Source organism: Triplophysa rosa, linkage group LG1 (assembly GCF_024868665.1).
Source record: "Triplophysa rosa linkage group LG1, Trosa_1v2, whole genome shotgun sequence".
Lineage (NCBI taxonomy): Eukaryota > Metazoa > Chordata > Actinopteri > Cypriniformes > Nemacheilidae > Triplophysa > Triplophysa rosa.
This window is the reverse complement of record NC_079890.1, coordinates 20,179,784-20,192,682: the sequence shown is the minus strand read 5'-3', so window position 1 is coordinate 20,192,682 and position 12,899 is coordinate 20,179,784. Positions and strand designations below refer to the sequence as shown.

At 37.6% G+C, this 12,899-nt stretch overlaps 1 protein-coding gene across 3 annotated transcripts; it reads right to left on the bottom strand.

Moving 5' to 3' along the window:
• Nucleotides 1-1,185: 1,185 nt before the first annotated feature.
• On the bottom strand, nucleotides 1,186-7,657 carry tppp3 (tubulin polymerization-promoting protein family member 3). 3 transcript variants are annotated; one of them, XM_057346656.1, is made up of 5 exons: nucleotides 7,525-7,648; nucleotides 5,688-5,916; nucleotides 4,892-5,089; nucleotides 4,149-4,302; nucleotides 1,186-3,510 (listed from the first exon to the last, which is right to left on the bottom strand). In XM_057346656.1, the coding sequence occupies exons 2-5, from the start codon at nucleotides 5,735-5,737 to the stop codon at nucleotides 3,319-3,321; spliced, it is 594 nt and encodes a 197-aa protein (XP_057202639.1). In that variant the 5' UTR covers nucleotides 5,738-5,916; nucleotides 7,525-7,648; the 3' UTR covers nucleotides 1,186-3,318. The 3 variants fall into 3 exon arrangements, with proteins under 3 accessions (XP_057202639.1, XP_057202650.1, XP_057202659.1); XM_057346667.1 differs by having other exon boundaries at nucleotides 5,688-5,909; XM_057346676.1 differs by lacking the exon at nucleotides 5,688-5,916 and having other exon boundaries at nucleotides 7,525-7,657.
• Nucleotides 7,658-12,899: the final 5,242 nt, after the last annotated feature.

The following is a 12,899-nucleotide window of genomic DNA, read 5'->3' as shown; positions in this document are numbered from 1 at the left end:
TGTTCGTTTTTTAAAAGTTTGCGTTCATTTTTATTGGCACAAAAGGAATCCCATAATTGTGGAGGATGAATGTTGTTATTGTCTTTTTGTTGTTAATCATAAATCATAATGAAGGATTGAGAAAAAAAGCATTCAAGACTCTCAAGTGATTCTTTATTATAGAGCTCCATCTGGTGGCAATTTATGTAGCCTACATTAAATTCAGCCCTAAAGTTCTGAATATTGTTTAATATTCAGGCTTTGTTGTTTATTGAATGTATTGTTATGTTTATTCTACTTAAGAAACAACACCCATAGACAATACTATTTAAAGCAAAATTATAAGCATCTAGGGAAAAATTACAGTTCAGCTATAAGGAAATAACTGATTGTTTTATTAATTGCAAAACTTTATTCTTAAAATATAAAGCGTATATCCTTATTGTTCCGTTTGGAGAACGTTTGACCTACTTTATATTCTTATACGCTGCACATTATTGTACATTATAGGTACTGCTTTTTACATTTTCTGCTCTTTTCAATATTTATGCATATCTTGTCAGGTAATTGTTTTATATGCTCTTTTGTATAATAAATATTGCGTAAATCATGTGAACCAATATTTCATAATTTGTTGCAAATGCTTTTTCAGGCCACTATGGTTGCACAATGGAGTCGTACACATATCCACGTAATTGAGAGTAGCTTACTTATATATATCCCGCATGCGCTCCACATACAGCCCGACAGCCTTGCGCTACATGTGCGGCAGATGATATCAACAGCGTCAAGTCAAGCCTGTCGAGCTCAACAGTCAACACGCCAATCATTCATCTGACTGAGGGCTGCGTGAAGCCATTCATCAGCCTGTGACAGCAGCAACAAAAGCCTGAGCAGGAATGGACCCACATGTTTTTGATTAAAGGCTTCCAAGGAGATGAAGCAAACAAACGTTGCCATGAACGAGTGTTTTTGGTTACAAATACACAGAGGGCAGAGGCAGGTTGCCGGAGCCAGGTGCCGGCCCGGGCCGGGCTGTTATTGTGTTGCCTTGACAACAGAGGGACCAGCGGCAGCGTCTGCCTGTCTTTCAGGGAAAGATCTGACAATTGGACCGGCATTCCTTACATCTTTCGCATTTTATGTGTCATGCTGGATATAAAAGTGAACTTGAAGTGAACCAAGTGAAAACAGCATTAAGCCTAATTGAAAGCAAAATGTGTAAAGTATACTTTATTTTTTTAACGAAGACAGTGACAAGTAACACGAGCTTTAGTAATATTAGTATTGTGGACAAAATATGGTCACCCTGTTGAATTTAGTTTAAGAAGTCGGGTACAGTACTGAGAATTTAAATACAAAGACCATTTTTAGACCTGGATGCTGAAAAACTATAGAGACCAAAAATAATTTCTGTAGCACTGTTTTTACATAACCAGATCAATAGCTGTGTCCCAAATGACATACTATGCACTCAACGATGTAGTGTATGAAATTTAGAAGGGTAGTATCGTCCCAAATGTAATAGGCTACTAAACGGTTTTATACTTACCGAAAATATATCGGTTTCCCAGACGAGCGCAAATGGCGTCAATCGCACGGCACAATGCGTGTGTACTTTGTGCATTGTACATTTAATGTAGTTTTCATCTGTTTTGCCCAGCATTACTTTAGTCATCATCAGATTAATACGTTTCATCACTCTGCAGTTTTGCTCGAGCTCTGCCGATAGCCCCGCCTCCCTTCCGCTACGTAAGCGAAACTGCCACCTTTGAGTGCGTGAAGTGTCCACAGTTCCACACTTCATATTTCGTTTGAAAAGTGCATCATCCGGGTTTTTCAAGTGCACTTCTTTTTTGAGTAGCCTATTTTCAAGCACAACTCACACTATTTATACTACAAAATGGCATAGAAATGTGCATAAGTGCGCGATTTGGGACGCAGCTGCTAAAAATATTTAGAAAACGAATGTTTATTTGTTATTTAAAATAAACAAAACATAAAATACACGAAAGGATATTTAGTAACAGTTTATGCAAAATCATGTAAATGCAAGTTCCAGTTTCATTAACACAGTAGACTAACTAAAATAGAAAAAAGATACGACACTGAAATCCTGAACGTAATTTTGGCAAACAACAGAAGGACACAGAGAGAAGACAAACATAAATCTACATCCTGTTAGAATAATTTTTCTGTTATGTAACTTCTAGCTGAATGGGCTATATGCATTCGTTTCACAGGAAGAACCCGCAGCAGTTTCCGCTTGGGGAGACTTAAAGCAGAGAGAGATGGTAAAATAGTTACATTTAGCAGATGCTGTACATTGCACCACACCGCAGTGGTATATAGAAGCAAAGATATTAATATTAACCAGATTCGCCACTGCCATTACAAAGAATGGCGAGGAATGCAACGCTCAAAATGGCTCGAGTGAAGGAAGTCCCGCCTTCCAGTAAAACGAGCCAATCGTCAATAACTAAAGACAGACGATTTTCTGGGGCGGGGCTCTCGTGAGGCGCTTGCCAGCCTTTGCGCAGACGCAGTAGATGAGGCGACCTCGAAAAGTTGATTTTTAGCGCAATGTAAGCTTAGCAAACCAATGATACAACTCATGTCATGTTTAATTATTGTTCGGAAATATGCTGTTTAGTTGTGATTTTTGCCAGCGATTTTAGAAATATATGCCTTGCCCCATTCAAGTAAGGGACTGTGGACTTGCTATGACGTAAATAGCTACCCAGAGGCGTTATAAACATGGCCGCCGAGTGGCACGACTTCCGTAAACGGACTTTGAAAGAAGCGTAGAAGTGGTGTTCTACCTTATTTGAATGTTACAACATGTAAACTTATGAAAGTATCATTTAAAATACTGTAAAACAGCACTTCTATATATCTTAACTATTTTCTCAGTTTCCCATTTCTCTCTGCTTTAAGTCACCCCAACCGGAAACTGCTGTGGGTTCTTTCTGTGAAACGCGGAAGTAATGCGTGAATATAGCCCATTCATGTGAAAATGTAGCGATGAATAAAGAGCTTCCATATGTGTGTTATAGGAAAATTGTTTCTTCTCTTCTGAAACAGTGTGATGTTAAGATGCACATTTCCTGAAGCTGATTTAATGCTTGCACTTTGAGATTTTTATGAGAAAAATCCTTCTGACAAACATCTCAAGAAAACTAACCATGTTCTTTAAAGACAAACAATACCTGTGTGTCACAGTATCACTCTTCTTGGTGGCTGTGTAAATCACAGTTCAAAGTTCAAGTTTGGCTTTGGTCCAGACCTAAGTGCTGATGAAGACGGAGCTCTGAGCTTAGAAGAGTATTAGAAGAGGCCTTACTTGGCCTTCGTCTTCTCTTCATAAGATCCAGCATTCTTATAGGCCGCTACATATCCCGTGTGCTCAACAAGCTCCTCCCTACCACCTTTCCCTTTACCTTTCCCGCTCTCATCGAAGCGCTCCTTGTGAGAGCCGGTATATTTAGATGTGTCGGTTAATCTGTCCACTGCGGCGGTTTTTGCCACTTTCTAAAATGGTTTAAGAATGGAAAGAAAGATGAACAAGACAGGATATATTTGAAAGCAACAACAAGGCTTTGAAGATTATATAATCACTATACTTATCACTATATGTATAAATTTAACCGTACATAACCTCTTTAATAAACAGAAAGAGGTTGACACAACCTTTTAGGTTGTTTCAACCTGTCCAAGCAAAGCATGTTTTTATCAGGTGAACATGACATATTCCCGTAACTTTATCTCTTAAGAAGATCAGATATCATCTTAACTGACAGCATCAATATGATATAAAGGATGATGACATCAGCAGTTCTTAAGACTTTTTGGGGCTGATTTGTTACTGCCCCCTAGTGTTGTGAACAGATTAAGGATTTACATATTTCATACCCAATATACTCGTGCCACAACAAAGGTAATAGGTGCCTGCTTATAGTGTAGCAAATCTGAAGCAGTCCAGTAGTTACTATGTAAGTTGTAACTGAGTTTGTTGCTTTCAATAAAATGTATAATATTAAAGATATGATGTAATGGCAATTTGAATTGATGCAGTCATACTGTATATCAACACATAAGGCCTATGTATAGAAACATGAATTTAGAAGTGCTATATGGAATTTCTCACATGAATTAAATGGTTGCCTTACCGTCACACCAACATTGGTGGGTTCTTTGCCTTCAATTAACTTATATATGGACTGTAGTGCCTCTTCTTTGCTTTGACCTTTGAACCTCTTTGGAGCCAGTTGTTCTAGAGCTTTCTGGAACTCCTCGTATGTTATGACTCGAGATGTCTTCGCTCTAAATCATAAGGCACAAATAGTCTTTTCAATGGTACAAAAATGTTCTTGTCTATTGTACAAATTCCCCCCAAAATTGTCATCAATTTAAAATGATGACACTTATTAAACTTACATTCAGCCTGCTTACTGAGAGACTGCAGATATTAGCTTATACTAAGGTTTTGTAAATTCTGGTATCATAACTTTTATTATAATGATCCAACTACAATATTAGTCTTCACTACTTCAGTTTTTATTATTACTGCACATTTTCTATGCATGTTACACTTTTTTCATGGTATTATTGCAAATTCCCTATGTAAGTTTCACTCCTGTTCTTATATAGTTTTCTTGATTTTTCTTGATTATCATATTAATTGATTAAATGTCCTACAGTCTTGGAAAAAGCATATTATGTTTTTGTAGATTACAGTCTTTTTATGGGCACAATAAAAATGGCAATAATGCCTTGTATTCTGTTCCATATGTATTCTATTTATTTAATGATTTTTTTCCCTGCGATTTTATAATTCTTTTGCAACAATGCAACAGAAATTATGTTGTTTTAATACATGTAAAATGAACAAAACAAACATTGACAAACTCACTTCACTTTGGTAAAGACGATATCTACATCGGTGCCGGTGACGGTCTTGCCATCAATAACTTTGCAGTCTTTGCACAGTTTAGCCCAGTTTTTCCCATTCATCTCCTTCCCGGTGGCTTTGGTGTCACCATGGATTGCAAACTTCTTAAAGGACTGCAGGAGCTCGTCCATGTTTGTGCTCTCTGCCATATTGGGTATTCTGCCAAACAAATAGCAAGGCCATGATCTAATGGAAAGATTACTATAAGCATGTATAATATGTCAACTTCAAGAGTGGCATGAAGCATTACCAAAGCCTTGATTGTGAAAAGAACAAGCACAGACTACTGTGGTATTATCGTCTCAAAGTAATCTCAAATGTTTATTATACAGAACTTTCAAAGCCTCAGGCTGTACTGAAGAGATCGAGCCCAGACAACAAAGCACCTCATGCTCTGATGTAGCAATCCCAGTCATCTGAATGATCTAATTTGCCCTGTGATTTTGCCTTTCAACAGATCCTGTCTCTTTGTGCGCCATCACAACTTTTGCTTCACCCTGTTTTCTGTTGAGTTTTGAATGGGCTGAATGAATAAAAAGCCAGTTAAAGCACCAGTCAAAAGTAACACGAGTTGTGTGTGTGCAGCGGCAGAATCTTGTTACTAATGAATGAGTAATGAGGTGACACTGAACAATACACTAAAACTGTCTGATGATAAAATTTCCCAAAGAACATTTTTTGTCTCTTTCTCTTTACTAGAAGCTTGATTTTTGTTAATTTTTTGCATTCATGTAGTGATACACTGGCCCGTCCTTACAACTGAAGATCAATGAGGCCAGTGCTGTACTTTATGCACAGGCCAGCCATTGTCGATAGAAGGGAGAGTAGGTGTGTAGATGGTCTGATGTGTCTTGGAGTTATTGTGGAATGTTTCAGATGGATGTCAGAGGTTTGGCAGCTGGCTGCTTCATAAAGAGGTGATGAGCACAGCAATAGTGGGTGGGCTTGCACTGGGTTCAGTTCCAACCTCTTCAGCCATCTGTAGCCTCAAAACACACACATACACACATAGTGCACACAGGCTTTGATAAAAATGTATACAGCATACTGTATGTATAACCTATAATGTATATATAATTTCTAAGTGTGGTCTATACTTGAGGTCCTTTTCTTCATCCAAAGGACAATATGTTTTATGGGTTTACCTAATTATTCAGAAATTCTTATGTTGTCATTGTAACTTGATTGTTAAACAATCATTTTAGTCATCATGCTTAAATAGGATTTTGTGTTGTGTTTAATGTTGCATGTGAGTTTTGTGTGTGTTTGTGTATGAGAGATCGTATGTTGGCGGCTGTTGGGGTTATCCTCATAGTCTGCAGCTCTGCCTCTTGACACAGACAGCAGAATAAAGACATCATTGTGAGTATGAGCCTCACCCATCTAACACATACATCAACTCGCAGAAACTTTTGCTCTCTCTCTCTCTCGCACACACACACGCACGCACACACGCACGCACCCACACACACACACGCACACGCACACGCACACGCACACGCACACGCTCACACACACACACACACACACACACACACACACACACACACACACACACACACACACGCACACGCACACGCACACACCCTGTGTGTAATACACACTGCCTTCTTATGTAGAGATTCCCTCACTTGCTACACTCTGTGGAAGTGTCCATGGAAACCATTGTATAAAAGAGGGAAACACAGAGACTTACCCACCCAATCAGACACAACACACACACACACACACAAACGTACACAACAAAACAACAACATGATGGCCTTCCTGTCCACCACTCCAGCTTTAGAGCTTTGCAGCTAACCGCTGACTCCAGAATTTAGTACATGAAGCATATTTCACACCGAAGTTAATAGATTTGGGAATGGAGAGTGAACTATGTCATGTAATGCATGTGATGACTTCACAAACCATAAAATGACTTCATTTGATAAACAACACAGTTACGTGTTTGATTGCAACCCATTTCATATAAACTCATCTGCTGTTTTCCCAAGTTTCCCCAACTAATTTCAATGTTAAAACATTATTAAAAAATATTACACCTGTCAATTAAAACCAGTCCTACATGTGTAATACTGTAAGGTTATGACCCGTAGACAGAGGAAATACCTGGCAATAACAAAGATGGTTTAAAGAAGAATACCCATTTAGCACCACTGTTATTTTAGTCTTCAGATTTATGTAATGGTTAGGGGCAAGATCTTTGCAGCGTATTAGCACAGAAGACATCAGAGATATGATCTTGTTTTAAAATAACACTGCTTTGTGTTCATGCATTTGTGGTTGTACATACAGCACACTTACAGTAGCCTACAGAGTACTATACAGCTTCCCATTAATGATCACATCAACATGTAACCACAGCTGCTGCATACCGATGCATTATTTAAATTAATCTGTCTTATTACAATATGTGTTTGTGCTTGCATATGAAGAAATCTTCAGGAGTTTCTGTAAAAGCAGTGGCACTCTATGCCAGCACTAACATGAGTGTGCATTTTTGCTTGTATACTGGTGTTATGTGCATCTGCATACTGTATGAAGATCAATCTTGAGGAGTGTTAAGTGAGTGTAAGTAAAATTTATCTTACCTGTGCTGCTGCCAATCCACACACACCCTGTCTGCACGATTTCTATCCCCTCCTGCTCTCTCGCCCTCTTTCTCTTTATGTCTGTCTGACTCTCCTGTTACTCCCTTATGAAATGGGCTTTAAAGGGCTGAGGGCTTGTTATCATCTGTTTATTCCTGTATCTATGGAGACGTCCTGTTTAACATCAAGGGATGGCAATAAAAGAGGGAGAGAGAGAGTATGCGTTTGTGTGTGTGTGTGTGTGTGTGAGAGAGAGAGAGAGAGAGAGCGCGACAGACAGAGAAAGAAAGCCTACTCAGGTTGTAGTGACCATGGGGTCATATATTAATCAATATTAATCTATAGATACAATAAACACCGATTTAAATGTGAAGCCACACAATGTACATATTACAAGCATTAACATGATTCTAATGTAATAAAGTCACATAACCTTATAGTCTCTTTGTAAAGTTACATCCAATATAACAACTTTGCTGCCGTAACAAAATGTGTAAAAACAGTTTATGGGCTAGCCCAATTAATTTCCATTTTGTGAGCATTGCTCTAACAGTGATTTTTAATTAAATGAGGAATGTGTTAAAAACATTTTGTCTTTCCCTCGGTTTTCCTCTGAATATTAGAGGTTTATTCCAGTAGTTCACTTTCTTTCAGGTTAGGTCTGAACCTCAGGGTGCTGGTGTGGATGGCCAGACAGCAAGTGTTGCTCTCTAGCTTTATGTATTGCTCTCTCTCTCTCTTGGCTACCTCCTTTAGCCACTGAGTTCATATTTTCCAGGGTTGCCCTCTGTCTTTTTCCTCTTTATGTCCAAAGAACAGGACATACTGTACAGTATAAAGACAGAATCAGTAAGTCAGTTAGAATTTGTCGCCAAATTTGATCGGGAGGGACCACACATGACAGACAAATGTTTTTTTATTTTCAACCATTTAATCCCTTTTTGAAATTACATCAACATACATTTACAAACACATACTGTATTTATGTATTGAAATAATTTATCTCTTTTTATTTCTATCTGTTTTGTAAAGCCCTTTTTTCTTTCATGTTCTATCACATTGTCATGTCTTTTACAACTTTTTTGTACCAATGGCAAAACATGTCAGACCAGAATGCAGGATGACGATGTTTTATTAAACTGAATAATGTAGTCTTATATAAAATGTGTGTGGTGCAGCCATTCTTCCTCAGTTCTATGAAGGTACAATAGACTGTTCAAAATGCACTACAAACTGTTTGCCAAATGCTAACAAGACTTAAACATACAAAGAACACTTTCATTTATACAGTATGCTGACAGATTTATTGTTTCCCTCTATGATTTGTTTTACATTTATATTTCTAAACACATCAATGCTTTGCATTTATCTCTTTTATGTCTTATATTTCTTCACAGCATTGATTTATCCGTATCCTGTTAGTCAAGTTGAGTTTCGCTGTTTTTAGAACACAACAAATTTGTTGCACGGCACAAAATATTTTGAGTGTTGTGGGGATTTAACCCATGGGGGTTTCTAGATAAACAGCCCTCAAAAGCAGCTTTGCTTGTTTTGTTGCCATTCCAAACAGTGATCAAGTGAAATGATCAATCTTTCATCACTCACTTGACCAAATTGCATTACAGCTGCCTCCAGCAGAAACACTGATATGAGAAAGAAATACCACATACATCAACGATGCATTGAATGTGTTGTGTATTTGTTTTCGAGATAGGGAGCAAGTCACCATTTTGATATTACTTGTATGGAAGCCTTTAGAACATCTTGCTCCAGACAACATTTGTTTTACAAAATCTTCTAAATGTCAATATTCAGATGCAAAATACATATTAAGCATAGGCCCCACTTTTTGGAAGAAATTAAGAAATGCTTGTGGAAGGTGTGTATTGTTTAGGGGCCATTAACATCTAAAACTCGTGGAATGCGCCGCTTTCTCACCATCTCCCGTTGCTCGCAAGTTATATTTGCTTGTAAAATGCATAAACCAATGAACAAGTGACATTTTTAGTCATAGGAATAAACTGTTTTTAAGTGTAATGCACCACAACAGCCCAAATGACAGTTTGGGAACCACATACTGTGAGAGTTGGTAAAATGGAAAAATGGAGTAGCCAATGGACGGACCGCCCACTATATATGATAAATATTCCCAACATAGTAACCTGGGAAGTGTCTTGCTTATAGATACATAAAAGGTAATATCTTAATACTTGAACTGAGCTTCAGCCACTGTAACACGTCATATTATATTAGTAGCTCAAACTTTGGGAACAAGAGTTCATCCACAACTTGAACTTGAAATGGCTGGCCAATAAACTCTCGTCAATTCTACACTTCTGACCCTGAAAACTTCTCACATCCCAAACTGAAAAAAAATCTCAGCGAAGGCTGTTATACACATTACCATTAATATGGAAACACACTGGTTTGTGTTATTTCTTTCTGTAAAAAAGTTGAGTTCAACCTAAGACACACACTTGAGCTCAATTAACAAACCTTTTTATGTTTGAATAACAAAAAGTGCACAAAGCATGCAGCAAACAAACACACTGTAAGAATGTGTGACCTTTAGATGATTGACACATTAAACAGGTGTAGGCATTGTGCGTTGCCATGGAAACACTTTGTTGTGATTTCAAACTTATTGAACTATCAAACTGCAAAACGGCACGCAGGAAGTGAATTATGTTGTGTTTACTATAACGTGACGTTTACAAAGTAAAACATATTTCAACTCATCACTCATTAAAAAATGCAAGAAACAAGTCTCCACAATAACATCTAATTTACATCTCATTCTTAGCACCTCATTGTTTTTATATAAAACATGTAGTTTATAACAAAATGAATTAAAATGTTACTTTCATTTGCACTTTCTGAGGCTTTTTGAGGTAGTACAATCAGAGATGGTTTCAATGAGCTATACATCATCAATCTGGAATATTTCATCATCATTATTCTGTCATCACTTGAATCAACGTGGGCGTGAGGAAGTGGTCAGCAGATGGAAGATTGTCGGCTGCTTCCATCCAAAATACCATATAGCCTGCATTTCCTTTTCTCTTTTTTCTTCTCATTCGCTTCACTTGCTGCTTTTCTTGGTAAACTAATGGCTCTTCATTTTCAGCTCATTTAAAGCTGCACACAGCCAACAGGAAACAGATGTGCACCTGAGAACAAAAGGTCTGGAGCTGCGGGCTGTGTGTTTTTGCACGCTTGTTTGATGTGTGATGGAACGAATCTTCTGACCACTAGTCTCAAGTCACTTCAGTCATTAAGGGTCCTAATATTTGCACTGGGTCTGTCTAAAGTTATCCAACAATGATCAATGGTGTCCACAACAATGCTGTGATTTAATGGGTGCGGGTGGAGGGAGAAACACACAAATGCGGGGGACACGCTCGAGGGTCAAGCACATGGCATCAAACAATCACTTCATAATTCAGCCTTTGTTTTAACCGTTGTCACGGAGACCATTGCTGCAAGCATGGCTTATTTTCTTTGGGGTTTTTTTTGCTAGGGACTATAGATGAGATCATAATTGGAAATGAATGAAACATACTGAGAGACATTGATAAGTGACACAAAAACACGTTTCGGTTTTTAATCACTCTTTATTCATCAGGCCTGCCTCAGACGCATGCAAAGATTATTGTTTGTTATTTATTTACTCCTATTTAATTACTTCAACCTGTTTGGAGCAAACGCCGGCCGTTAAAGATACGTGCAGCAGTACATGGAAATGGACATACTGGTTTGGATCTGGTTTAGATCTTTTGACTTATCTGGTTTCAGTTTTGTTTACTTTTTTGTTCTTTCTTCTTTAATGTGATGAAGTCAGGGCAATAACATACATCTTGATTAAAAAGACCCTACAGCTGGATACAACCCATTGCGTCTCCTTAGACTCTGAGTTCATTCTGAGTAATGAATGTGTTTGATTTATTTAATTTAGTTTAGAACTAAATGTAATAGGGTTTTGCAAAAAGTGTAGAAATAGAGTTTAGGATTGTAGCCTATAAAATAGAGTTTTTTTACAGTATGTGTCTACAAAATTGTTATTGCTATAATTCATGAGTGGTCATAATGCAAGGTATAATACAGTAGATCCTTTGTTTGCTTATGATGATCGGTGCAGCCTATAAAGCTGTACCACTGACAATGCTCTGACCGCAAATGGATTGTGAAAACTGAGATTTTGTAGTTATCTCTGCTGATTCGATGCAATGCACCTCAGACTCCAGCCAAAAGGTTTCTATCAGTAATGCTACTGTTGTCACTGTGAGTCCTGTCACATGATCTACTGCATGCCTCTCCTCACCAGAGGAACTTTGACTGACAGTGTTACGATGTTATAACGTTCTGATGCTATGGTTACACTGAGTACACTTAATATTGCAAAATGGGTCACCTGGGTTTCAAAACAGCAGTGGCAGAGAAAAGCAAGAAGGGAACAGGACTGTTGTGGAAGTAAGACAAGAAAAGAAAGTCGAATAAAAAAACAGTATGCTTTTAGGAAAGAAAATCAAACTTTAAAACACTAGATTTTTTAAAGGCTTGTAAGATTTCTATAACTCTTTTATATACCTATGAAAAAGATTTGTATGATTTTTAACAGAAGAACAGACAGCAGTTTGATATTAGATGTATATAGGGTGGAACATGATCCTAATTTAAAAACAGAAGAGAATGGAGTTGGAATTATTTTGCTGGACAGAATCCACAAGGCCTGTGCTTCAAACCAAGACAATAGTCCCATTCTCTAAACAAAGAAAATCACAAGCACACATGCAAATGATATTATAGGCTTATTGTTGGTACAAACAGCTAACCGGTTAAACACACAATGACTTATCATGATGAAAAATACTTTTTTTACTTTGTAGAGTACATTCTATCATCAACTGATCCTGCTTTCACCTTCTGTAGTTTCGATCTTGACTAAAGGATCTCTGACCTGCCAGGGAATACTAGTGTTCTTAAAAGATAAGCCTGTGTTGCATTTAAATATACCAACACGCTAGAGCAGGTGTTTGGGTGACATGCAAGCCCGACTGTCTACAGCTACACATTGTGAATACTGGATGTATGTCATCAACTGGATTTATGTCATTTTTCAACTGAGCTACAGTTGTGTTGTGATCTGTTTGTGTTGTCCAAGCGTTGCTATGGACACTGTGATGTGCCAAAGAGTATAAAGGTCATGTGACTAACTTTACTACTGGAGTTACGTGTGTCAGGATGTACACAAGGAACGTAGAACATAAAAATATTATATATACATATTTGATATATATTATATATAAAATATTTTTTTAGTTAAAAGAATGGCATGTTACCATTAGGGCTGCAAATCAAAAATCTATTCCAATTCT

Bases quoted from the DNA above. Each gene is read 5' to 3' on its own strand.
- tppp3 (XM_057346656.1), bottom strand. From the start codon at position 5,737: ATGGCTGGCCTGTGCATAAAGTACAGCACTGGCCTCATTGATCTTCAG. The intron at 4,303-4,891 runs GTGAGTTTGTCA...CTTATGATTTAG, and splicing joins ATCGTCTTTACCAAAGTGAA to AGCGAAGACATCTCGAGTCA. The intron at 3,511-4,148 runs GTAAGGCAACCA...AAACCATTTTAG, and splicing joins CCACCAATGTTGGTGTGACG to AAAGTGGCAAAAACCGCCGC.